Raw genomic sequence first — 27,572 nt, 5'->3', positions numbered from 1 at the left:
GCTTGCCTGTTCCTAAATCGATTTCGATGTTTGACATTTGGATGGTGACTTAGGATTTTTGTTACTTTTATTTTTCAGGAACTTTTAGTCCCAATATAAGCATTTTTCATGGGAATTACTGTGAATATGTTAGTATTTTTTGCTATGAACTTACTTAATGAGGATAAAGGATCTTTCCATTTAAGCAGCTGGTGGAGAAATTAAAGAAAATACAGTATTTGAGAACTTTTCTCATAAAATAAAAATCAAGAGCCAAATAGTGATGCTTAAAAGTTGAAAACCTGGAGCAGTATCAGAGACTTCAGTGGAAGAGAATATTGGCTGGATGAAAGTTAAAAGAGGGGAATGAGAACCCTAACAAATTCATGGTATGTAAAAACATATCCCCACATGGAGCAAATCCCAAACTCCTCTCACAAACTGGTTCTGAAATATTCTTACCAAACCAATCTGTTCCATGTGTGATCTACTACAGAGTATTGGGGTTATTTCCAAGAGGAACGATTTTTGGGTTTTAACAGAAAATATTAGCAGAAGAAAAAGAAAATATTAGAAATGCAACCACACTTAAGGTGGTTCTAAAGAATGGGGGATACTTGGGCCTCCCCTGGTGGCGCAGTGGTTGAGCGCTGGGCTGTGAGGCTGCCCATAACCTCTGCAGCACCGGTTCAATCCCTGGCCACCGGTGAGGGTCCCAAATGGTGTGACAGACCTCTCCTGTCTCGCCTGCTACGCCCCTCAGCAGTGTATTTCGTCACTCTGCCTGTTCTGCTCCCCGTTCTGGCTCTGGTGAATTCTCTCACCCTCCCGCGCTTCTGACTGTACCCAGTGCTTGTATAAATAAATAAATAAATCTTTAAAAAAAGGGGGGGGATACTGCAGAAAATTTTCTTTTTAAAGATTTATTTATTTATGCATACAAGACCTGGGGTGCAGGCCAGAGGTGGGGTGTGTGTGAGAGGATTCACCAGCGACAGAGTGGGAAGCAGAACAGGCAGATCTATTGAAATACACTGCTGAGGGGAACAGCAGGTGAGACAGGAGAGGTCTGCTGTGCCATGTGGGTCACCTCCCTGGCCAGGTATCGAACTCATGCTGCAGCGGCTGTAGACAGCTTGATCTTGCCGTGTCTTAACGTCTTAACCCCTTGTGTCACCAGGGAGACCCCTACTTCAGAAATTTAAATCCACTAAACTTGTTAGAGGGAAACTATGGTACTCAGTGCTTTTGATTCAATTTCTCTTGTAAAATAGGGCAACCTACAAAAACTTCAAAAATTTTTATTTTTGCATAGAAGAACTGGGGTGTAGATCAGAGGTGCGGGAAGTGAGAGGATTCAACTGAGACAGAGTGGGGAGCAGCACAGGCAGATTGACTGAAATACACTGCTAAGGCAAGTAGCAGGTGAGAAAGGAGAGGTTTGCTGTGCCACATGTGGGTTACCTCCCTGGCCAGGGATCGAACTCACGTTATAACTAACAGTGATAGTGCTGAGATTTTACTCCTAGGCCACAAGGGAGGCCCAAAAACCTCAAAATTATTTTTTGATAGTTTTCTTTATTTTTATTTTTTTTTCTTTTTTAAACAATTTTTTTTTTTTAAAGAGGCACGTATTTTATTTATTTGTTTGTTTGTTTGTTTATACATGCACTGGGTACAGTCAGAAGCGTGGGAGGGTGAGAGAATTCACCAGAGCCAGAGCGGGGAGCAGAACAGGCAGAAGGACCGAAGTACACTGCTGAGGGGTGCAGCGGGCGGCAGGAGAGGTCTGCGCGCCATGTGGGACCCTTCCTCCGGTGGGCGGGGAGTAGCCGGGGATCGAACCGGCGCCACAGAGGCCGCAGAGAGCTTCGCAACCCAGCGCTCAACCGCTGCACCACCGGGGAGGCCCTATTTTTATTTCTGTGCTTATTTTTGCTGGGACAAAACTTTAACAGAGGGCCTCCCCAGTAGCACAACGTGTTGAGCACTGCACTGTGAGGCTGTCCGCAGCCTCTGCAGCATGGGTTCAATTCCCAGCCCGCCAGGGAGAAACACACATGGCATGGCAGACCTCAACTGCCTCGCCTGCTGCTCCCCTCAGCATGTCTTTGGTCTGTCTGCCTGTTCTGTTCCCCGCTCTCTCTGGTGAATTCTCTCACCCTCCTGCACCTCTGACTTGTACCCCAGTTCGTGTATAAATAAAAATAAATCTTAAAAAACAAAACAAAAAACTTTAATAGATATTTTACAAAGGCATTGAAAAAATAATGTGACTTTCTAGTCTCTTTCAAAAGCAGTGATAAGAAGGGAAAAAATAAAACTCAGAACTCTCCAGAGATAGCATTAAATAACAGGTGTTACTAATGAGAAAATTTGCCAGAATTTTGTTCTACAGGACACAAGTATTTTTGTCTATTGTGAGGGAAAAATAGGCTCTGAAAAACTTACAATTCTCACACACTCACTGTATGAAAGTAGACAAGTTTCTTTTTCTTTGTAAAGCTATTTTATAACCAACCGTGTTAAGAACATCCCAAAACTGGGCCTCCCCTGGTGGTGCAGCGATTGAGCGCTGGGCTGTGAGGCTGCCCGCAGCCTCTGCAGCGCCAGTTCGATCCCCGGCCACTGGCAAGGGTCCCACAGAAAAAAAAGAACATCCCAAAACAGACATGGTAATAATCATCAAGACTAGCTGGCTCCATCTGATTTCCTTATCTTTAGGAGAAAACAGGCATCTATTAAAGCCCGATATGGTCAGTGAAAGAATCAGAGCTGGAACTGAGATGCTATAATATAACCTAAGTACAGTACAGAAGTACTGTACTACTTCTGACCCCTTTGCAACATTGCCAGGTCTTAAATGTTAAAAAATTAACCCTCTTCTTAGCTCCAAATCCATGAAATTTTTTTCTTTACACTCTTAAGAAACAGGTTGAGTCAACTCACCTTCCTTCACTGTCCTTACAATAAGGGCAGGTGCATGCTTCTCGCCGGTTTCTCCGACCAGCTTGGGGTTGAGGGTCTGGGCTGTTCTCTCCTTCCTCTCCACCTGCTGTGTCGTCATGTATTCCATCACCACCAGGCCCATGGATGCCAAGCTGAGCTCCATGATCACCTGAAATGAAGAGAGAAAAAAGATCAAGTTGGGAAGTATGGTAAGTTAGCTGCAGGCTTTGCAGTGACACCTCACATTTACAGCACTATTTCCTCAAAGCTTTGAAAGTATATTCACTGATACAGCCCATTCTTGAATCTTAAGAAGCATCACTGAAAATGCTATGAATCAATAAATATATGAAAATACGGCCAATCTCACCTAATTTTAACAATCCAACTCATTTATAAAGGACTTTCGTAATTTTTACCTATAAGATTACGAAAGTTAAAACCCTAATAGTGCAGAGCATCAGCAAGAACCTGGGGAAATATGTGCTTCTATACATAGGGAGTGATAAATTAGTACAACTCCTTTTTTTTTTTTTAAGATTTATTTATTTTTATACAAGAACCGGGGTACAAACCGGATGTGCAGGAGGGTGAGAAGATTCACCAGACAACAGTGGGGAACAGAACAGGCAGACTGATGAAATACATTGGCTGAGGGGAGTAGCGGGCACAGCAGGAGAGGTCTGCTTTGCCATGTGGGATTCTCGCCGGCTGGCCGGGATCAAACCCGTGCTGCAGAGGCTGTGGACAGCTTCACAGTGCAGCACTCAACTGCCTGTGCCACCAGGGAGGCCCTCCTTTTTTTTCAAAAAAAAAAAAAAAAGATTTATTTATGCCTACAAGAACTGGGGTACAGCTCAGAGGTGTGGGGGGTGAGAGGATTCACCAGAGACAGAGTGGGGAACAGAACAGGCAGACTGACTGAAATACACTGCTGAGGGGAGCAGCGGGAGAGTCAGGAGAGGTCTGCTAACCATGTGGGTCACCTCCCTGCCCGGGAATCAAACTTGTGCTGCAGTGGCTGTGGATAGCTTCATAGTGCTGGATTTTAACCCCTTGCGCCACCAGGAAGTCCCCTACAACTTCTTTGAAGGTTAAGGAAGTTATGATAAATTGATGTAAGGAATAACTACACACCCATTAGAAAGAATGAGATAAAGTTATGTACTGTAACAGGAAGATGTCTAAGAAATCTTATTCTTTCTTTTAGCTAAAGTGCAATAGGATCAACTAAACATAAAAGCCTAAAAAAAGGAGTTTGGATTTACAAACCAGAAACCATATAAAACCTGAGGGGAAACTTTCTAAAATAAGAAAAACATTGTTGGGGCCTCCCAGGTGGCGCAGGCGGTTGAGCACCACGCTGTGAAGTTGTCCGCAGCCTCAGCAGTGCCGGTTCGATCCTTGTTGGCCTCGGAGCAACCCACATGGCGAGCAGACCTCTCCTGTCTCGCCCATTGCTCCCCTCAGCAGTGTATTTCGTCAGTCTGCCTGTTCTGTTCCCCACTCTGTCTCTGGTGAATCCTCTTACCCTCCCTCGCATCTGGCCTGTACCCCGGTTCTTGTATAAATAAAACCTTGGGAAAAAAAGAAAAAAAAAATTGTGCTGAGTATTCAGCAGGGAGTAGTACATGTCTATTATAAATTCTGACACAAAGGGAAGAAAAACAACTGAGATCAAAGTTAATTCTGTAAAAATAGCCCAGGAAGGTTTAGATTCAGACCTGGGTGCTATTTAGAATGCAATAAAAAGGAAGACAATATCAAATCTACCTCATTCTAATATGTCACTTGATGTCATTTGCTTTTAAAGATAAAATTTGTATGAAATCACTGTATTTTTGCCCTAGTTAAAATATATAAATTCTACAAATTTTCAAACATTTTATTTTATTTTAAAGATTTATTTATTTATGCATAAAAGAACTGGGGTACAGGCCAGAGGTGTAGGGGACGGTGAGAGGATTCACCAGAGACAAAGTAGGGAGCAGAACAGCTGGATCCACTGAAATACACTGCCAAGAAGAGCAGTGGGGAGAGACAGGAGAGGTCTGCTGCACCATATGGGTTGCTACCCCCCCACCCCCAAGGATCAAACTTGTGCTGCAGTGGCTGCAGATAGCTTCAGAGTGCTGCACCTTAACCCCTTGCGCCACTGGGGAGGCCCCTCTTCTCAAATTTTCAAAGCATCTACACCATAAGTAAGTGTTCACTAATGAAAGCACCTTATTAAATCTATCCATATTTAAGATATGGGGTCACATTTAACACCTAGAAATCTAGGGCTTTGATTTTACTTATGTACCTATTATCTACTCTTTTCAGCTCATCAACATAATTTTGAGTTGCAATGCCAAATAATAAATCTCCATGTGCTGTATGTCTCACTCAACCACTTTTAAGCACTGGATTACAGCATTAAAATTAACTTCATTTGAGTATTTTGAGATTTTTCAGAATATTGGCAGAGTCAGACTCAGAAATACTGGGGTATAAGGTTAAGAATAGTTTTGGGGGGCCTCCCTGGTGGTGCAGGTGGTTGAGCAACGCACTGTGAAGCTGTCCACAGCCTCTGCAGTGCGGGTTCAATCCCGACTGGCTGGCAAGAACCCCACATGGCGAAGCAGACCTCTCCTGTCTCGCCCGCTGCTCCCCTCAGCAGTGTATTTTGTCAGTCTGCCTGTACTGTTCCCCATTCTGTCTCTGATGAATCCTCTCACCCTCCTGCGCATCTGGCCTGTACCCCAGTTCTTGTATAAATAAATCTTAAAAAAAATAGTTTTTGGGGGTCTCCCTGGTGGTGCAGGTGTTAGTCTCAGTGCTATCAAGCTATCATCAGCCACTGCAGCATGAGTTCAATCCCACACCAGAGAACTAACCCACATGGCACAGCAGACCTCTCCTGTTTTGCCTGCTGCCACCCTTAGCAGTGTGTTTCAGTAGATCGATCTGCTCTGCTCCCTATTCTTTCTCTGGTGAATCCTCTCACCTCCTGACCCTCAGTTCTTCTACGCATAAGTAAAAATAAATCTTTTCTTTTTAAAGATTTATTTATGCATACAAGAACTGGGATACAGGCCAGAGGTGTGCAAGGGTGACAGGATTCACCAGAGACAGAGTAGGGAACAGAACAGGCAGACTGACTGAAGTACACTGCTGAAGTGAGCAGCAGGTAAGTCAGGAAAGGTCTGCTGGGGCGCCATGGGTAGCTCCCTGGCTGGGGATCAAACTCGTGCTACAGAGGCTACGGATTGCTTCATAGGTTGTGTCCTAACCCCTTGACCCACCAGGGATGCCCAAAAAATAATTTTTTTTAAAAAAGAATAGCTTTGGGGGCCTCCCCTGGTGATGCAGCGGTTGAGCGCTGGGTTGCGAGGCTGCCCGCAGCCTCTGCAGCACCAGTTTGATCCCCAGCCACCGGCAAGGGTCCCACAAAAAAAAAAAAGAATAGCTTTTGAAGTAAAACAGACCTAGATAATGAGTCCTGTATCACAATTTGATTAGTTTTCTGACAGTGAGCAAGTAATTTCTTTTTTTGAGTAATCCCTTTCTCCATCAGTAAAAGTGGGATGAAATATTACAATTTCAAAAAGCTATAAATCTCATAAACTGAAAGTAGTAATACATGTGAGGTGCTTAACAAAGTGCACAGTACCTGTCACACAGCAAATGTTCAACACATTGTAGCTAATATTACTAGGAAAATATCATGGGAAAATCACAGTGAGAACTCATGGAGTAAGACATACATCAATACCCCAATACCCTGTTCAATCCATTGGCCCTAAAACTGTACTTGTTACTGAGTGAGCACTCCCCCTAGTGGTGATGGAGAATTTATCCTTTGAAATAAGCCCAAGTAGATCAGCAGGCAAGACAGGTCGATAATATTGCTATCGGTTATCCATCAAAAATTAACTACAGAAGAGAAATTTACAGAACTGGTAGATCCAGCTTTCTGTCACGGATCTTTAGAAACAAGATCAGATGAAACTATGGGGAATATAAACAAATGACCTTAGATCCATTTTTCAAGATAACCTAACTTCATTAAAATTTGAGAAGCGGGGCCTCCCCTGGTGGCACAGGTGGTTGAGCGCCACATTGTGAAGCTGACCACAGCCTCTGCAGCAACGGTTTGATCCTGGTCCCACATGGCACAGCAGACCTCTCCTGCCTCGCCCGCTGCTCCCCTCAGCAGTGTATTTCGTCAGTCTGCCTGTTCTGTTCCCCGCTCTATCTCTGGTGAATCCTCTCACCCTCCCGCACATCTGGCCTGTACCCCAGTTCTTGTATAAATACATAAATAAATCTTTAAAAAGAAAATTTGAGAAGCGATTCATTATTCCCAAAGGTTTCCTTTGTCCCAATCAATTGGAAAGAGGCAATCTGTCCTCTAATTTTTTTAAATGTAAGCATAATATTCAGGGCAGGGCATAAATCAGTAAAAAGGGCAACAAAGAAATAATTAGATATTAGAACTCTCTAAAACCCTATAGCCAACCCTCTTTCAATTTCTTTTTTTTAAGATTTTATTTATTTATACAAGAACTGGGGTACAGGTCAGAGGCATAGGAGGGTGAGAGAATTCACCAGAGACGGAGCGGGGAGCAGAACAGGCAGATGGACCAAAGACACTGCTGAGGGAAACAACAGGCAAGGTAGGAGAGGTCTGCCACACCATGCGGGTTTCTCCCTGGCCGGCTGGAAATGAAACCCGCGCTACAGAGGCTGCATACAGCTTCACAGCACAGCGCTCAACCCGCTGCACCACTGGAAAGGTCCCCTCTTTCAATTTCTTACAAAATGAACAGTCAAAAATCACATCCTGTGACCTCACTGGTAGCGCAGGGGTTAAAATCTCAGTGTTATCAAGCTATCAGCACCCACCGTAGCATGAGTTCAATCCCTGATTCCTGACCAAGGAGCTAACCACATGGCACAGCAGATCTTTCCTGCTCCCCTCAGCAGTGTATTTCAGTGAGTCTGCCTGTTCTGTTCCCCACTGTCTCTGGTGAATCCTCTCACCCTCCACATCTCTGGCCTGTACCCCAGTTCTTGTATGCATAAATAAATAAATCTTTAAAATAAATAAATAAATAAATAAATAAATAAATGATTTCCCTTTCTATAATGAAAATAACTAGCAAACCAGAGGGACTGTTCAATGACAGTCTTTCCTAGCACAGTGGTTGCCTCTAGCATCAGCTTCTGAAATAGTTATGATAGTTATACACTTTTAAAGTTCCCTCAAAGTGAAGAAGTATAACTGAAGTCATGAACTTTCAAGCCTACCACCATGACAAACAAAACCACCTACTCTCCTCTGAGGAAAAACTTGGGCAATACAAAAATAAGAAGAAACAATAATTTTCATAAGGGTGATTCCCATACACTTCAAAAGACACTTCAAGGCTTTTCCTTCCTAGCACTCTGGAATCACTTTGAGAACACTGTGTCCGTTAACTTTAATTCAGTAAGAATGAATTTTAAAACTGTATCTACTAGGTTTTCTGAACATGTTCTTTTTCACACAATAGATTTCATCTAAAGAAGTGTATCTCAGGGGGTCTCCCTGGTGGCACAAGGGGTTAAGACACAACCTATGGGGCCTCCCCGGTGGCGCAGCGGTTGAGCGCTGGGTTGCGAAGCTGCGCGCGGCCTCTGCGGCGCCGGTTCGATCCCCGGCTGCTCACCGGCCACCAGAGGAGGGTCCCACATGGCGCGCAGACCTCTCCTGCCGCCCGCTGCTCCCCTCAGCAGTGTACTTCCGTCCTTCTGCCTGCTCTGCTCCCCGCTCTGGCTCTGGTGGATTCTCTCACCCTCCCGCGCTTCTGACTGTACCCAGTGCATGTATAAACAAAAAAAACAAACAAACAAACAAAACCAGCAAACAAATAAAGCATGCCTCTATAAAAAAAAAAAAAAAAAAAAAAAAAAAAAAAAAAAGACACAACCTATGAAGCTTCTGCAGCCTCTGCAGCACGAGTTCAATCCCCAGCCAAGGAGCTACCCACATGTGCAGCAGACCTCTCCTGACTTGCCCGCTGCTCCCCTCAGCAGTGTATTTCAGTCAATCTGCCTGTTCTGCTCCCCACTCTGTCTCTGGTGAATCCTCTCATGCCCCACACCTCCAGCCTGTACCCCAGTGCTTGTATGCATAAATAAATAAATCTTGGGGAAGAAAAAGAAAAGAAGTGTATCTCAGACCACTATCACTTATATAAGAATATGGTCAAAAATCAAGAAATAAAAACATCTCTAGGTAACAGAAATAGAGGAGTCATAATACATAGTACTTAATCTTTGTAAACAGTAACATTAATCTAGTTTCCCAACCCAAAGTGAACTAGAGGTAGCAAATTAGTGGAAAAAACAGAATAGTAGTTTTAATGGCAACTGGGAATGATAAAATGTAATGCCACAAAATACATATACATATATAGGTGACTCCCAAATCCATCCCTTTAATAGTTACTTCATTACTTTTGAGATAGTGTAATATAAGAGAGAGGATGAATGCTTGATTCTGCCAATTACTAGTTTTCAAAATGAGTTGGTTTCCCAGAACAATTGAAAAGTGACCACAGTTCTCCTTAAATATCAAGGTTATTAAGATATAATTTATATATAATAAAAATGATAATTTGGGCCTCCCTGGTGGCGCAAGGGGCTAAGCACCGCACTACAAAGCAATCCGCCGCCTCTGCAGCACAAGTTCGATCCCTGGCCAGCCAGGGAGCAACCCACATGGTGCAGCAGACCTCTCCTGTCTTGTCTGCTGCTCCCTTCAGCAGTATATTTCGGTCAATCTGCCTGTCTGTGCCCTACGGTCTCTGGTGAATCCTCTCACCCCCTGCATCTTTGGCCTGTACCCCCCAGCTGTTGTATGCATAAATAAATCTTAAAAAAAAAAAGATAACTTACAGGCTTAATTATATGTACATTTCCTTTAGGGCTTATCCCTATAGTGCTCTATAACATCTAGACTTCCTAAGGGTCAGCTTTAGAAATGTTTATTAGTTATTTGCTATCTATGGTTCTAGGTACTACACTAAGCTCCAAAGATTCAAAGAATTAATTTTCATAGTTGAAGAGCTTGTAGTTCACTAGAGAAGAGATACACAAATAATCTCAAATTAATGGGATAAACACAGTAAAAGCCACTCAAAGAATGTACTTAAAGGGTATTAAAAGAATAATTTAAAAGACAATTTTCCTGGTCTGTAATTTTCAGAGAAGACTTGTTTTCTAGAGACACTCACATGGGGGCAAACAGGTGAAGGCCATGGGCAAGCTAAAGGTATCCCAGGATGCGGGAACACTGAGCAGAATACAGGAAAGTAGAGGACTAGAACATGGTATGGGAGGTGATGATGGAGGTGGAGATGAACTCAAAAACAGATGACATTATCTGATGCAAAACAGATTCTAAACGGGGCCTCCCCGGTGGCACAGCGTTTGAGCGCTGGATTGCGAAGCTGCCCGCGGCCTCTGCGGCGCAGGTTCGATCCCCGGCTGCTCCCCGGCCACCGGAGGAGGGTCCCACATGGCGCGCAGACCTCTCCTGCCGCCAGCTGCTCCCCGCTCTGGCTCTGGTGAATTCTCTCGCCCTCCTGCGCTTCTGACTATACCCAGTGCTTGCATAAATAAATAAATAAATCTTAAAAAAAAATTCTAAATGACTAAGTTTTTAAAAAAGAAAGATGAAGAGATAATCACTTTCATATAATTCCCAGTAGCACAAGTACACAAAAGCATACAGTAGGAAAACAATGTTTGGGGGGTGGGGGGGTGGGGGGACTCTGGCAATATAGATCAAGTCTTTTAAAAGGTGATTCATCTTAACACGGCAAGTACACTTCTAGGAATAAGTCATGTGCCAGATATTCTATCAAGCTGTGCAGGTAGTAAAGCTATAATTCCTGCTGTTATATATAGTTTTCTGTTTCCCTAGGAACACACAAAATGAAATCATCAAATGTAATAACTGCCCTATAATTTGTAGAATAAAATGTTCTGATAAAAGAAGTATATGAGTTGGGAGACAAAGTACTAGAAGAAAGAAAAGTGGAATACTCTGGGTTATTCCATTAGATAACGGCGAGAGATAAAAACAAAACACAAAAACAAAAACAAAGGTCCTCTTAGCACAGCGGTTGAGCGCTGGGCTGTGAGGCTGCCCGTAGCCTCTACAGCGCCGGTTTGATCCCCAGCCATGGGTGAGGATCCCACATGGTGCGACAGACCTCTCCTGCCACGCCCGCTGCTCCCCTCATCGGTGTATTTCGTCAGTCTGCCTGTTCTGCTCCCTGCTCTGGCTCTGGTGAATTCTCTCACCCTCCCGCGCTTCTGACTGTACCCAGTGATTGTAAAAATAAATAAATAAATTTTTTTTTTATAAAAAGATCTATAGTAGGACAGTGATTCCAGTGAAAAAAAAGGCTTAGATAAGTAATAGGAGTAAAATGGCAGGATTGAGTGGCTAATGCAGGGAATTTCAAAATTTATGAAATATAATGAAACAGCAAGACAGTAAGGTATATAAACGAAAGAAAGGCAATAGGTTATATTTAAGATCTCAAAGATACAAACTAAAAGAACTCACTAAAACTGAATCTAACTCAGTAACTCCACTCATATATATAAGCGTCAATGAAAATCTTGTATAAAAATGTTCATAACAGTGTTACTAGTAATAGCCAAAAAGAAGAAACCCAAATGTTTATCAAATGATGGATAACAAAATATGGTATATCCACACATGAAATATTATTAGGCAATAAAAAAGAATTAAGTGCTGATATACACTATAATAAGGATGAACCCTGAAAACATTATGCCAGTCACCTGGCTGACTAGTTAAGGAGCAGTGCTAGAGAAAACATTACGCTGCATGAAAGGAGTCAGTCTACAGTAGAGTATGTACTCTTCTGTACATGTTCCACTTATATGAAATGCCCAGAACTGGCACAATCATAGAGGTGGCAAGTAGATCAGTGGCTGCCTTCAAGTGGGAAATGAGGAGTGAGAGTGGGGAGTAACCACTAACTGGCAACATGGTGTTTCTTTTTGAGGTACTTAGATTGTAGTAATAGTTGCACAATTGTATTGAATATACTAAAATTCACTTAACTGTATATATTTTTATATCTATTTATTTACTTATACATAGAACTGGGGTGTAGGCCAGAGGTGCAAGGGGTGAGATGATTCACCTGAGACAGAGTGGGGAGAAAAATAGTAGGATCTGAAATACACAGCTGAGGGGCGCAGTAGGTGAGACAGGAGAGGTCTGCTGCGCCATGTGGGTCACGTCCCTGGCCAGGGATCGGACTCGTGCTATGGCGGTAACAGTGCTGAGACTTAACCCCTAGGCTATCAGGGAGCCCTAGAACTGTATATTTTAAAAGAATGAATTATATGGTAAAAGAATTAAAGCCCTAAAGGCTATTTTTATTTTTTAAAAAGATTTAATTATGCATACAAGAACTGGGGTATAGGCCAGGGGCGCAGGGGATGGGGAGGGAGAGGATTCACCAGAGACAGAGTAGGGAGCAGAGCAGGTGAATTGACTGAAATATACTGCTGAGGGGAGTAGCGGGCGAGACAGGACAGGTCTGCTGCACCATGTGGGTAGCTCCCTGGGCGGGCATCGAACTAGTGCTGCAGTGGCTGCAGATAGCTTTATAGGTTGCATTTTAACCCCTTGTGCCACCAGGGAGGCCCCTAAAGCTATTTTTAAAAGTTAACTATAGTTCAACAAATTCCTTTAAAACAGACAGAAAGGGGCCTCCCTGGTGGTGCAAGGAGTTAAGCACAGCACTCTGAAGCTATCTGCAGCCACTGCAGCACAAAGTTCGATCCCCAGCCAGCCAGGGAGCTATCCACATGGTGCAGCAGACCTCTCCTGTCTTGCCCGCTGCTCCCCTCGGCAGTGTATTTCAGTGTTCCCCACTCTGTCTCTGCTGAATCCTCTCAACCCCCACCCCACGTACCTCTGGCCTGTACCCCAGCTCTTGTATGCATAAATAAATAAATTTAAAAAAAAACAACTATAATTTTCATCAACAGTGCTTTGTGGACAACCAGCATTCTCCCCTCAAATGATTTTTCTGCACCCATATTCATACCAAAGCTTCTCTGTATAAGAAAAACAGAGGTGATGTCTCGCCTTTAGGCGTTTAACATCTGAAACATGGACATACCTAAAATTTTACAAAGAGCAGTTAGCTAATGTCTTAGACATCTATTGGTTAGTATGTACCTTTACATCCTGCATCTACAGCAACAAGAGGAATTCGGCAGGTATAATCACCCTCATATTGTAGATAAATGAAAGTCATGAAATTCCAGTAACACCAAATTAAGTCAGTTCAGACCTAACCAGTTTCTTAATTTTCTACTTTCATTTTGCAATAAAGCAAGCAAATGCATACTAAAACACAAGCAAAACAATCATCCCTTGATAAAAACCTCAGCTCAGCAGTAATATTAAAGAAGTTAGGAGGGAAAGACATTTTCTGAACTTTAATAGCATTTATAATGTACTGTTTCATGATATGGGTAAGAGAATATCTGTTTGAGTATCCTTTATACCTGCTTAGATGTTAAATGATTTCATAATCATTTTTGAAGTGCTGGGGTTACCTCTCTTTAGTGGTGGGAAGTGTGATAGGTGAGAGAGGAATTCACTGACAGTGGAAAAGTAAATAAACTGTACTTTAATAAAGCCAGGTTTTAGAAAGGAAAAAATAAAATTCTTTAATTTACAGCAAAGTAGGGTCTCTCTGGTGGCACAAGGGGTTGAGCGCAGCAATGTGAAGCTGTCCGCAGCATCTGTGGTGCGAGTTTGATCCCTGGACGGCCAGGGAGCTACCCACATGGTGCAGCAGACCTCTCCTGTCTCCCCACTGCTGCCCTCAGCAGTGTATTTCAGTCAGTCTGCCTGTTCTGCTCCCACTCTCTCTCTGGTGAGTCCTCTCACCCCCTGCACCTCTGGCCTGTACCCCAGCTCTTCTATACATAAATAAATCTTTAAAAGAAAAATTTACAGCAAAATAAACAACTATTAAAATGAGGACAGAAAGTAAGAACAGAAATGTTGAAACAGGAAATCGAGAAACTCAATTATTGTTACACAGAGCGCCAACCAAGTGCTCATCAATGAGCATGTTTTCCTAGCCACCTGTCTGTAGAGACAACACAGGCAGAGACTACCAAGTTTATAACCAGGCAAATGAGAGATAAAGAAAGAACACCATGAATAATCCTAAAAACCTTCTCTATTGTCACCTACTGGTTTTACCAGAACAGATTACAAAAGAACAAAGCTTACTGGCAAGGGAGTTGTGGTGGTTTAAAGACTACAACATTGTGGGCCTCCCCGGTGGCGCAGCGGTTGAGCGCTGGGTTGCGAAGCTGCCCGCAGCCTCTGCAGCGCTGGTTCAATCCCCGGCTGCTCCCCGGCCACCGGAGGCGGGTCCCGCATGGCGCGCAGAATCTCCTGCCGCCCGCTGCTCCCCTCAGCAGTGTACTTCGGTCCTTCTGCCTGCTCTGCTCCCCGCTCTGGCTCTGGTGAATTCTCTCACCCTCCCGCGCTTCTGACTGTACCCAGTGCATGTATAAACAAAACAAACAAACAAATAAATAAATAAAACATGCCTCTATTAAAAAAAAAATAATAAAAAATAAAGACTACAACATTGAAAGGGAATACAAAGAAAGAATGGTAAGGCCTAGACATTTCAACAACTTGGAATAACGTGGAAAAGCAGCCTTTAACTAAATCTTACTTCCAGCTGGATAGAGGACTAAAAGGAATAGAACTTTTTTTTTTTTTTTAAGATTTATTTATTTATTTATACAAGCACTGGGTACAGTCAGAAGCGCGGGAGGGTGAGAGGATTCACCAGAGCCAGAGCTGGGAGCAGAGCAGGCAGAAGGACCGAAGTACACTGCCGAGGGGAGGAGCGAGTGGCAGGAAAGGTCTGCGCGCCATGTGGGACCAGTGGCCGGGGGGCAGCCGGGGATCAAACCGTCACAAAAAGAATAGAACTTTTGAGACATTTGGCATTAATGTGTTGGCACCGATTATGGGCTCTTACATGTTCTCTATCTCATTTACTCTGAATAATCCCGTGGGGGTAAATATTAATAGTAACCCTATTTTACAGATAAAGAAATCTCAGCTTCGAGAGGATGAAGAACTTACCCTAAGCCATAGTCAGTGAGATGCAAGGTTATGACTTGACCCTAGTGTGTCTGCCTGCAAGTCCCATTCTTTTGCGCTCATGTCCATACTAAATATTTCAGTCAGTACAAACTTCCTTTGTTTTTCACAAAGGATTTCAATCAATTAGACAGTTCCAGAGGTGCAGTTGTTCACCCTTTAATTCCATCAGATCAAAGACAACACCCAAAGTTAAACAGTTCAGCCCATATAACACAGGATGTGAGACAGTCATCTATACAAATTGTACATAAAAAAAGGGAAACAAACAAAACCAAACAGTATTTGGGACTAAGATTCCACTTACAGTCAGTCTTCTATAACTTCCCATCCAAAAGTGGAAAACTCATCCCATCAATTTCCCAACAATTTCTGATTTTTATACTGTACTTTCAAAGAGCCACTTCATTTTTCCCTCATAACACGGCAGCATAACAGATGAAAAGAAAACAGCACTTTTTAGCAAGCTCCTAGTTTGTTCATAGTATCAATGTCTCAAGAGAGGTTGGGAGTAGAAACCCGGACAGAGTAGAAGAGGGTATAGAGAAACAAGACACAGAACCATTCATGTATAGTAGTGGGTTTCCTTATCGGCCTCCATTTCAACTCTTACAAGGCAACCACATGGGCCCGACTGCAGTTTTCAAACAGAACTAGAAAAGCCTCTGAACTTGACTTCCTAACTGAACAGAAAGCTTATGTTTTCCAAGGGCAACCTTTATATATTCTTTCCCTTTAGCTATAATCATGTAGAACATACTGAGCACAATGTCAGCTATCTCCAAACAATCTTCACTAGGATCCTGGACCCTTGCCTTTATGAGGGGTCTTCAGATAATACAGTAGTACCATTCTGAAGAGAATCATTCTGAACAATGTCATCTATAGTATTAAGGCTTTAGGGGAGCTAAAAAAAAAGTTTACTGTAAGTTGATGCTTGGCTTTTTAGAAAGGGACAAATTTCTTGGCTGGTGCCACTTTTTAAAAAAGCACCAAATTCTGGGGCCTTCCTGGTGGTGCAAGGAGTTAAATCCCAGCACTATCAAGCTTTGAGTTCCATCCCTAGCCGGGGAGTTAACCCACATGGCTCAACCTGCTGAGCCATGGCTCTCCTGTTTCTGCCTGCTGCTTCCCTCAGCAGTGTATTTCAGTCAGTCTGCCTGTTCTGCTCCCCACTTTGTCTCTGGTGAATCCTCTCACTCACCAACAAGCCCCCCACCCACCCCTGCCCCACACCTCTGGCCTATACCCCAGCTCTTGTATGCATAAATAAATAAAAAATAAAACTTTAAAAAAAAAACATAAAAGCGGGCCTCCCAGTGGTGCAGCAGTTGAGTGCTGGGTTGCGAGGCTGCCCGCAGCCTCTGCAGCGCCGGTTCGATCCCCGGCTGCTCCCCGGCCACCGGAGGAGGGTCCCACATGGCGCGCAGAGCTCTCCTGCCGCCCGCTGCTCCCCTCAACAGTGTACTTTGGTCCTTCTGCCTGTTCTGCTCCCTGCTCTGGCTCTGGTGAATCCTCTCACCCTCCCGTGCTTCTGACTGTACCCAGTGCTTGTATAAATAAATAAATAAATCTTTTAAAAAAAAGAAAAAACAAAAAAACATAAAAGCCTATTTCTTAAATTTCTGTTGTGAGGCGCATCTAGATAATGTGGTATGATAATATTTTGTAATGATTTGGTGATTGCAACACATTTTTGAAGACTTAAACCAGTTAGCTGTCAGAATGTTTTCAGGAATAATGAAAAAACCATCAAATGATTTAAGTCTGGATGCATCTGAATTCACTTTATATTTTAGTGAAAAATAATAAAATGCGATGATAGGTTAGCATTTTCATTAAGACAGCTCTGACTAAGCATTTGACCAAAAGATTAATTATCATTACACCAAGATGCTTGGCCATGCTGCAGTTTTCTAACCATCTACATAAGCTTGACAAGAGAATATTCACTGTCTGGAATGACAAGGCAATTGTCATTTTCTGGAAGTGAGGGGTGCCATGGAATTAATTCTAAAACAGGAAATGCTCACTGCAACAAGCTTTCTGTGATCTTTAATGCATTAATTAAAACAGAGGTAAGAAATTATCAGTCTCCCAAGAATGATTTCTCTTTAAAAGCATGCTCGCATACATTGCATAACATGACAATTTTTCTTGTGCAATATTAAACAGCAATAACTCTTGTCACAGGTCCCAACCATTGAGCTCCATTTTAAGGATCTTACTTCGACTTTCTAAATACCCAAGATTTAAGTGATGTAGAAACAAGTGAATAGTAGGTATATTAATGATCTTGCTTAAACTAGGAAATCTGTAAATCATCTTATAAGAAAACTGCCCAGGGCCTCCCTACTGGCACAAGGGGTTAAGTCTCAGCACTATCAGGCTATCCAGTCACTGCAACATGAGTTCTATTCCAGGCCAGGGAGCAACCCACACGGGCAGCAGACCTCTCCGGTCTAGCCCACTGCTCCCCTCAGCAGTGTTTTTCAGTAGATGCACCTGCTCTGTTCCCCACTCTGAATCTGGTGAATCCTCTTGCCCCCACACCTCTGGCCTGTACCCCAGTGCTTGTAGGCATAAATGAATAAAAATTAAATCTTAAAAAAAACAAAAGCAATCAAATTCTTAGAAATAAAAAGTAAATTAATGGTTGCCAGGGATTAGCAGCTAGGGGAAGTGAAGAGTTTAATGGGTATAGTTTCAGTTTTGTAAGATAATGAAGTTCTAGCACTCTGTTGCATAACTATATGAGCATACTGAACAATACTAAACTGTACACTTAACAGTAGTTAAAATGGTAAATTTGGTTGGTTTTTCTACTTAAAAGTAATTATCTAAAGAAACTCTATATTACCTTGTATATTCTTTCATTTTAAACAACTTTTTCCTAAAAATATGTATATAGTAAAGATTTAATAGTAAACAAAAATACCACTAAAGAAATCACAATACTTAGGCAATTCTCTTGCCTTTTTCATTATGTGCTTTTACAAATTTGAGTCAAAATAATAAGCAAAAAGATAAATTTTTAAAGGAAATATTAAAGGACAGGACAGCATTTTAATTAAAAATAACCTGACAAGATATAACACAGTATTAGGAGACTGTAATATAAATCCAAAATATCTGTGCTCCTATTGTTTCCTGTTTTGCTGCAACCCTCAGGGCTAGCTGTGTGAAAATTGGGCCCCCCTCGAAGTGCACTAAGAAGGTAACTTGGCACAACAGCAGCGGAACTCCGTGAAGGCAGGGACCATTATCCGTTTCAAGGACTCTGGACAGCCTCGCTCACTTGACACATAATAAAGGTTCAATATAGTTTGCTAAATCTGTCTATGAATGAAGCCTCAAAAACTGGAACACATTTTCACTATTACACTTCATATCACATTCCTAAGCCTCCCAGGGACAGTATATTAGTAAGTACACTGGTATTCAGTAAACGCCTGTCTTAAGTTAACTGAACCATGAATATTACTGAATTTCTCAACACTACTCAAGGATATCAAAACATGGTAATGCCATATATTCTTTCAAAAGAACATCAAGCTAAAGAAATTTCTTGATAGCAAGGAAAATTTCCAAAGAGTTTTCAGGGTTAAAGGTCCTTTTCCTTCTTTAAGACAAATGGTCTGTGTAAAATTAAAATGCCCTTTTTCATGAGTGCAAGAAATTGCCAAAAAATTCTAAGCAGAGTACTTTTAGATATACCAACAGTATAACTGGTGACATACTTCAGTATAACTGAAGAAGTAAATGTACTAACTACATAGGGCCTGGACAAAACCGAACCCTATATAGACTCTCAAGGGTTGTTAAACAATGTCCTCAACAAATACATAGTTTTGTATTTAATCACAAACATAGGGGTAAGGGAAGGCAAAAAGGGGAATTTCCAGGATAGCACAGAAAATAATAGCCAGGGCAATTATGAGATAAATTTTGCTATACGAATATCTCAAACATATCAGGGAGAAAAGAAGAACGGAACAGTCAAGGAAACATCATATGTTCTAATTGGGAAAGGAAAAAAAAGACACAGCTGACCTTCATGTTTTCAAAGACTACAGAAATCTTTGATTTCTTTTGTCGTTTTGCTCCTTCCCATTGCTTGCTTACATTTCACTTAATTACAAATTAAATAAATTTGAATTAATCTGGTTACAACAAATTCTGATTCATAGCTTAGTTTATAAAGAAAATTGTTGGTTAACCATCCCCTTTACTTCTTTTTTCCTTATTACCAATCTTGAGGTTACAAATGTTAGTACCATTTCAAAATAAATGAATTGAGTAAAAAAACAAATCCATTTTCTATTTGAAAGAAGTCTGAGTAAAAGTTAAGAAAGCAGCGTAGTGAAAAAGATGTTGCTCTGAAGCCAAAAGATAAATCTCTGTCACCTTTATAAATTTTGTCAAGTGACCTTTGGAAAGTCACTCAGTCTTTCTACATCTTTCATTCTGTCAATGTGAGGGTAGTACTGGAGGGGTTGAGGGTTTCCAGCTCTCGCAATTTTCCTTTTAATTGCTATTAACAGGGACAGTGTGGTTTAACTGTATTACGATTGCGAAGAGCTATAACTTTTAAGCCATAAAAGCAGGGTCAATTCAATGAAGAACAGATCAAATAATTTGAAAAGATCCAGCTCAATAACATTCAACCTCGTTTAGATTATTTGCAGCAAACATTTCTTTTCTGAAAACAATTATTTTTATTTGAGATATGTAAAGATTTTTAACAGTTCTCTCATCTCTTAAAGGGGAAGTCTTTGTCTTAACCTAGGTATTTTAACTCCTTCAAAATTGTTAGTTTATTTACTTTGGACATAGATACAGGGTGAGACAGAGGATTCATACCAAATTAGATAGACACAGCCAAACTTGTCAAACAAGTACTACTACCCAGTTTTCATAAACCATTCAGGGTTTAAAAAACATTGGAACAAAAGTCCAAATTTAAATTACAACCCAGATTTGTAACCAACGAGAAAAATAAATATACAGAATTGTTTTTCAGAACTGTTTTACAGGCTCTTCTAGGGGGAATGGAGTCTTAAAATCTAACACAGCATTAGCAAATATCTCTGGTTGGGAAAATGCCCTTTAAATAATGTTTCCAGCACACTTGGGCCTATATAAGAATGCTCAATGTCGGAGAAAGAGATTGTACTACTAGGACACACCTTCTGTAAAAAGTATGGAAAACAATTATGTGTCGACTTCAACTAAACAACAAAGTGAAACTTTTCAACTTATTATCTATTAATACTTATACCCAATGAGTATTGTGCAGAATATTCTGTAATAAAGATTTTCTACAGATATTCATCTTATATTATAAAACATTTTCAATGAGGAAAACAAAACAATCAGAAACAAAGAAGGAGTAGAAATTAATTAGTGGCAACATTTACATGCTACTTTACAAAGTAGAACAATTAAAGGTAAAAAGAAGAATGGAAAACAGAAAAGATACTAAGTTCTTTTGAAACACTAGGCACCCTTGTTCTCTAGTTATTTAATTAAGAACTAAAATGGCCACATTACACAATGCAGCATGATTTAACAATGACGTCACTTACAGAAAGCCACTGGAATGAATAAACAGGAGCAACTGAAAATGTCTGAAGACTGACTTCAGTCATTTCAAATCAATCAAGGCACCTAGGTTTTAAAGGTGACCTTTTCTACTCAAACAGAAATCATTTAAAATGCACTAATGTTACCCTAAGAAGCAATATTAAAGAAGGCAAGTAATGCTGAAATAGTCGTTCTTATATTAAGCATATTATTTTAAAATAGAAAATACCTCTCACACAATTTAATCATCCAAATTTACTTATCACTAAATTTCAAATGCACCAGTGTAAAATGCAACTTTTAACAAATTTAGGTCTCAGCAATCTGACCCCAAGTTTAGCAACACTGTTGGCACATCAACACTGGTATCACATTCAACTTAACTTCTAAGAGAAGACATTTTCCTGACCCCGATAAAAACTAGCAGATGGGAAATTTTTATTTTTAGTGCCTGAAATTTGCTTCTTGAGTGAATTATAGCCATCAAGGAAATATGTTCTATTCTCCTGCCAAAACCCAGCCCTGTACTCTTTATTAGCAGAACTCCCACGAATTCATCCAAACTCGGTCACTCAAAGCCAAGCCAACCTCCATCCCTCAATGTGGAGAAAGGGTTTTCAGGACTTAGCTGTGGCTGAAGGGGAAAAAAAAATTAAAAAACTAAGATCTGTGAGAGTGTGACTACAAATAGGAAGGCTACTGATAGATGAGGAAAGGGTGTTGATGTAAAAAAGAAAAAGAAAAAGCTGCGAACTTTAAAAACAACAACAAAAACTAAGAATCCACAGATCATTTCACTGTCTGGAAACTAAGTTCAGTTTACTGGGTGGTCCGTCCTCACTACCAATAACCAAGGGCAGGGCCGAGAAACAAACACAGGCCTACAGAGGTGGTTGGTTTATTTATGTCCTAAATTTGTGCCTTTGCCTATGTTTTCAGCAAACAGAAGTAAACACTCTAAGAAGAACTTAAAAAAAAAAATTTTAAAGCAGGAGGATTTATTTTTTGATTTTTGCATAGAAGAATTGAGGTGTAAGCCAGAGGTGCAGGGGATGAGAGGATTCACCAGAGACAGAGTGGGGAGCAGAACAGGCAGAATGACTGAATGAAATACACTGCCAAGGGGAGCAGCAGGCGAGACAGGAGAGGTCTGCTGTGCCTTAAGTGGATTAGCTCCCTGGTGGGAGACTGAGCTCAGGCGATAGAGGTGATTGGGAGACTTAACCCCTAGGCCACCGGGGAGGCCCCTTAGAAAATTTTTAAAGGATGATTTTTTTTTAACTAAATGTAAACAGACTAAGTGAACACTATGAAAGCTATTGTCTTCTACAACCATCTAGTAATATCTCACTTCGTAGCGTGCTCTCCACTGATCTATCCATAGCTTACTACATGATTTCACCTCCAATACTTTCTACCACATCATTCTGCCAAGAGGTTTTTCCAGTAAAATAATATACCAAAAAAAGTGGTAAAATAAGATACTTTGTAGCAGTCATACAACAGCTAAAAAGCATTAAGTTCTCAGTAAGTGCTTTTATTATGTTTCATTAAGGATAAAGTCAAATCAATTCAAGAGGAAAAATGTTGCACGATTAAAACTAACCAGAAAGGAGGAAACATATCTTCGAAAAACCGCTAATAATGAAGGAAACAATCTCAACTCTCACAAAATGGCCTTTCAGTGCCTCATTCTCTCATTAATGACTGTCAAGCTGCTAACTGACAGAAAGGCACGCATTCTCTTGAGCTCTGAGACCATCAGTGACAGCTAGGTAGCCCTATCCTATGACATAGTAAATGGCAGACTTCCCCAGAGAATGATTTAGCAGTGAGAATGCCCTATTCTCTAGAGCCCAAGTTATAAACCTTTTAGAAACTGCAAAGATCCAAATTACTAATTTGAACAATCCCACGGCTTTGCTTTCCCTAGAAAAAAGCTAAACTGTGGACTACAACAAACGAAAAGCAAAGAGAAAACAAACACGCTAGAACAGCTAAACCACGAAGTGCCTGATTTTCCAAACTGTAGAGTTCAGTTTTTATTTAGCTTTTCTCATTTCTACTTCCATAATATTAGTCCAGCAAACATTCACCAGTTCTTGAGCATTAAATTTCAAAGAAACAGATATTTTTTCCTAAAACATTTTTAACATTCCAAAGGATTTCTCACACCCTGAGTAAAAACTAACAGGTATTGCCCTAGGTTAGAATTAACTGCAAGGTCTGGCTGTGGTCTGATGACCTTAAGTGCTTCTCAGTATCTCCATGTCTTCACCTAGAAAACAAGGAGTTGTACTAGAAGATTTCTCAGATCCTGTCCTCTAGCCCAGCTCTCAAAGATCTCCAGTTCACTAAGATAATGACTTCCTTGTTAAAGCCCCAAATGTAGTCATTTTAAACACAGCACAAGAATATAAGGAAGTCAGGTAAATTTGACCCCACACCCGACCCCACTCCCATCCCAGATACTCAAAAACTACAGGAGGCAGGAAATATGACTATTTGTTATTATCCTCACATAAGAACTCTAACTGAGAACTCTAATAAAAGTAAACAATACACAAATCCATATATATTCCAACAGGACAAGAAACTGCTACTGAATTATTTCCCATCTTTATTTTTATATATTATGCCAGAATAAAAACGTATTTTGCACCCATTCATGAGGCCTTAGAGATTACTTCCATTACACTGGGATTTAAAAAACTCTATATGGACTTTCATCTTTTTAAACAAGTATTTTAAATTTCAAATTAACCAACAGCGATGCACAGTTCAAAATGAAAGACTGAACAGTGTGGTCAACAGTTCCACACACATTCCAACACATACCTCTTCCCTGATGACTTTTTCCCTTTAATATTCGCCTAATCCTTAACTCCTCCCACTCCATCAGGCCCTACCTTTCTCTACTCCTCCTCCTCTCCCCACCCTTCCCAACCATGTACAACACAGTACTTTCAAAGCAATCTAGGAAGTATTGCTCTTAGCTAGGAAGCACCAAAATTACATATAAAGCTTATTACAAATATACATGTGTAAGGGGAGGCAAACACATTCTAGTTTTAAGGTAAGTAGGAGTTAAAAAAAATGAATTTAATCAGCCTGCTCACAGAGTGAGCTATTCTGGTTAACTAAAGATTAACAAGGGACCTTAATGTTTAAAATTCTTCTGAATTCCCTTATATCACTTTTCCCTCATAGGAGTCACAGTTCACGATAAATAATGATTTAGTAACTGTCCAACAAATAGATCAAGTCTTATCCTAGACAGGGGTAGGTCTGCAGGATGAATAAGGCCCTTGAACTAAGGATTATTTTACTTTTTTTTTTTTTAAGATTTATTTATTTATTTATACAAGCACTGGGTACAGTCAGAAGCGCGGGAGGGTGAGAGAATTCACCAGAGCCAGAGCAGGGAGCAGAGCAGGCAGAAGGACCGAAGTACACTGCCGAGGGGAGCAGCCGGTGGCAAGAGAGGTCTGCGCGCCATGTGGGACCCTCCTCCGGAGGCCAGGGATCGAACCAGTGCTGCAGAGGCTGCAGCCAGCTTCGCAACCCAGCGCTCAACCGCTGCGCCACCAGGGAGGCCCTTATTTTACATTTTTGAAGGGAGATCCAAAAAAAAAAAGAGGAGTATGTAACTGAGATCTTAAAGTGGTTCATAAGGCCTGAAATATTTACTATCTGGCCCTTCACAGAAGCAGTTTCCAGATCCATTTTCTGTAGTACCAAAGACTCAGAAAGTATAGAGACCCCAAGGACAATGTACCAGGCATGTTTCTTTCTCAGATTAGCTGGAGTTTCCCTTTAAATCTATTCCAAATGACTTAAATGGAATTGCTATTTCTCTTAAAATATTTTAATTGCTATTTCTCTAAAAAAAAAAAAAAAAAATTTAAAAAGCCCTTCACAAGTGTTACCCTCAACAAATCTAACTGCTTTAGACTGAATGCTTTCAACTGAAATGCTCAGCTCTACAAATAAATGCAAAAGGTCAGAAGTCTTACCTGGGGCATTTGCTATAGCCAATGGCAGGCTTGGAAGCTGGTGCACCTGGATTCCTGAAGCACCCAACGCGCTGAGGTTAATGGTCTGGAGGCCAGGCATGGAGGAGAGTTGAGCAGCATTCACAGTGACTGTGCCAGCAGGGATGGAGGCAGCTGAGGCAATAGGTGTAAGGGTGGTATTGCTGCTACTGGTCTGCCCCAACGAAACACCCTGCAATGGGGCCAAGGTGATTGTCTGGGCCTGTGGGTTCTGAACTTGGAGGTTCTGCAGCTGAAGAGTCTGCCAACTGACCTGTCCATTGGGCCCCACAGTTGGTGTCCGGATGATGATGGGGCCAGAGTTTGAAACAGCCTGAAGCTGGAGGTTCTGGAGGGGCTCCTGGGAGATCGCTTGAGTTGTAAAGGTCTGCCCTGACAACGGTGCTGCCTGAAGGGCCTGGAGGGCTTGTCCCCCTTGAACCAGTTGAGGCTGGATGAGAATCTGTTGTTGCTGTGTCTGCTGGTTTTGCTCTCCCTCTTTTTGCTGACTTGCCTGCAGTGTGCCTCCAGATGCCTGGTTCTGCTGGATGTTCAGAGCCTCAGACCCCTGTAACCCACTGACCCTCTGGGGTGTCTGGCCTTGAGAGTTGGTCCCTGTTGATCCGCTGGTGGTAAAGTTCATAATTCCCATGTTGCTGGTGGTAGTAGTTGTTGAGTAGCTATTGGCATTGGTGAAAAAAGAGCTAGAACTGGCTTGTGATGATACCAAACTGGCAGAACTGATGGCAGTCCCTGTCCCTGAGGTGACTGGCTGTGAACCGCTCTCCTGGGATCCAGAGCTGCTGATGGTGACTGCTTGGGAGCTAGGAGTCAAGGTAGCTGCAGAAACGCTGTTAACAGGTAGCAAGGTGATATTCCCATTCAGGGCCACTGGTACATTGGTCACATACTGAGTCTGTCCTGAGAGCACATTATTAGCCAGGCCTTGGAGGGGGACAGCCTGCTGCAGCAAGTTTGGCATAGCAGCAATGATGTTGCCTCCACTCCCTCGATTTGTGATGATCTGTTGGTTTGCACCTGGTATGATCTGTATTTGACCAGAACCATCCTGCTGCACTTGGGCCCCAGAGGCAGCAAACTGCAGCTGTTGCCCATCAACGGTCTGGAACTGTGGGATTACTTGATACTGAATATTAGACATCACTCCAGGTAGTCCTGTCAGGACTTGCTGGTTCTGTAAGTTGGAGGTGGCAGCCACAACATATTGCCCACCGGAAACCGTGCGATTCTTGGAAGACTCACTGCCATTGCTGCCATTGGTACTGCTGCCGCTCTGTTCCTTTGAGGTAGGGGTAGCCCCAGAGGAGGAAGAGATGATCTGCCAGCCATTGGCACCCTGTGAAAGTTGTGTAGCTGTGAGGTCAAGCTCACCTGTGCCCCCTGACTGGCTTGGGCCCTGGGAGTTGTTGCTGTTTTCATTGGGTGACTCAATTCTGCTGCAAGTTGCTGCCAGCAGAGCCAAAGGGGATGGCTGGGATTCCTGGCCAGAAAATAAGGGAGAGGAAGAGTTAGTGACACCCAGCTGTCAGCCCCAGGGGCGGGATACAACAAATAAACAGCAAAATACTGCAAAGAGTAGATGACAGAAACAAAAGCTATCTAGGTTGCTGAGCTTCTCATCTTTGGGGATCTCTGAGTCACTTGACTCTGTGCTTACTTCCCTACCTATAAATGATGTGACCCCTTCCTAAAAATTTTCTGTGAAAAATAGAGATCATCTAAGAATATTTACATCCTCTCAACACCTTCCCCCCTCTGCCCTGATCGGCACTTACCTGTCCTCCTCCTCCTCCACTGCTGCTACTACTGCCTGTGCTGCTGCTTCGCGCCTGAGAAAAGGCACCACCACCATTACCATTGCCCCCATTATTGCCACCAACTCCTTTTTCAATCTTCACCACGGCTGTCATTTCATCCATGGAGTGATCTTGGTCTAAAAAGAATGACAAATAAACAACTTCAGGTTGGAGGAAGGAAAAGGGTAAAGTGAAGAAAGGAAAGAAGGGTATGGTGAAACAGAAATGACTAACAGGAAGGTCAAGGCACCAAAGTAAAGAAAATGGATTAGAAGAAAAGGGACAGCTGCAGGAGGTGACTTAGTCTTTGTGGTGCCAAAACTGGGCCCCCATTCTTCCCTGGGTAACATTCAAGTCAGAAAACACTGCAGAAGTGCTTTTGGTGCAGGAAACGTGAAGGGCAGCAGGCATGGTGAAAGAATTTCGAAATAAGAAAAAGTATCCTGGAGGGAAAAAACCGAAATACAGGTAAGGCAAAAAACATGTGGGTGGATGGAAAACTTGCTAAAATTAGGGTCAAAGGAGATGGAGAGAGGGAAAAATTCAAGTGTAAAAAATAACAAGACAAGGGGAGGGAGAATGGGTGACGAGGAGATAAAAAGCGTGACGGGAGGAGCATTTGTGAACACGGGTGCAGGGCTACGGGGTCCAAGAGCAAGAGCCCAGAGGTTTCAGGGCGGGTGGAAGGCGGGCCCTAGAGCGAAAGGGCGGTTTCGGGGTGAGGGGCGTGGAAAGGGCGGGCCGGGTGGGGGGGAGGGGAAGCCGACGGAAGGGGGGGAGGGCCCTGGGGCAGGCGGCGACCGGAGGGCGGACCAGGGAGGCGGTTGGCCCGGGCGGGGCCTGCTCTGCTCGGGCCGCCCCCGCGACTCCAGCCCCCGGCAGGAGGAGCCTCAGGCGGGCGGCCGAGTAGTGGGGGGTAAGGCCCGTCCCCCGTGGCCGGGGCGGGCAGGGGGCGGGCGAGGCCACGCTGCCCCC

General features: G+C 42.4%; 1 protein-coding gene across 2 annotated transcripts in view; it reads right to left on the bottom strand.

Moving 5' to 3' along the window:
- The window catches only part of SP1 (Sp1 transcription factor), a 58,464-nt gene that overhangs the window by 6,657 nt on the left and 24,235 nt on the right, over positions 1-27,572 (bottom strand). For both annotated transcript variants that reach the window (XM_054696642.1, XM_037514844.2), the window contains 3 exons: positions 26,577-26,734; positions 24,763-26,281; positions 2,929-3,097 (listed from right to left, as the gene is read on the bottom strand). In XM_054696642.1, the coding sequence (XP_054552617.1) occupies positions 2,929-3,097; positions 24,763-26,281; positions 26,577-26,734 (1,846 nt within the window). The remainder of the gene's footprint in view (positions 1-2,928; positions 3,098-24,762; positions 26,282-26,576; positions 26,735-27,572) is intronic.

This window comes from Talpa occidentalis, unplaced genomic scaffold (genome assembly GCF_014898055.3).
Source record: "Talpa occidentalis isolate TD23 unplaced genomic scaffold, MPIMG_talOcc4v2.1 talOcc4.16, whole genome shotgun sequence".
NCBI lineage: Eukaryota > Metazoa > Chordata > Mammalia > Eulipotyphla > Talpidae > Talpa > Talpa occidentalis.
This window is presented reverse-complemented; position numbering and strand designations above follow the sequence as displayed.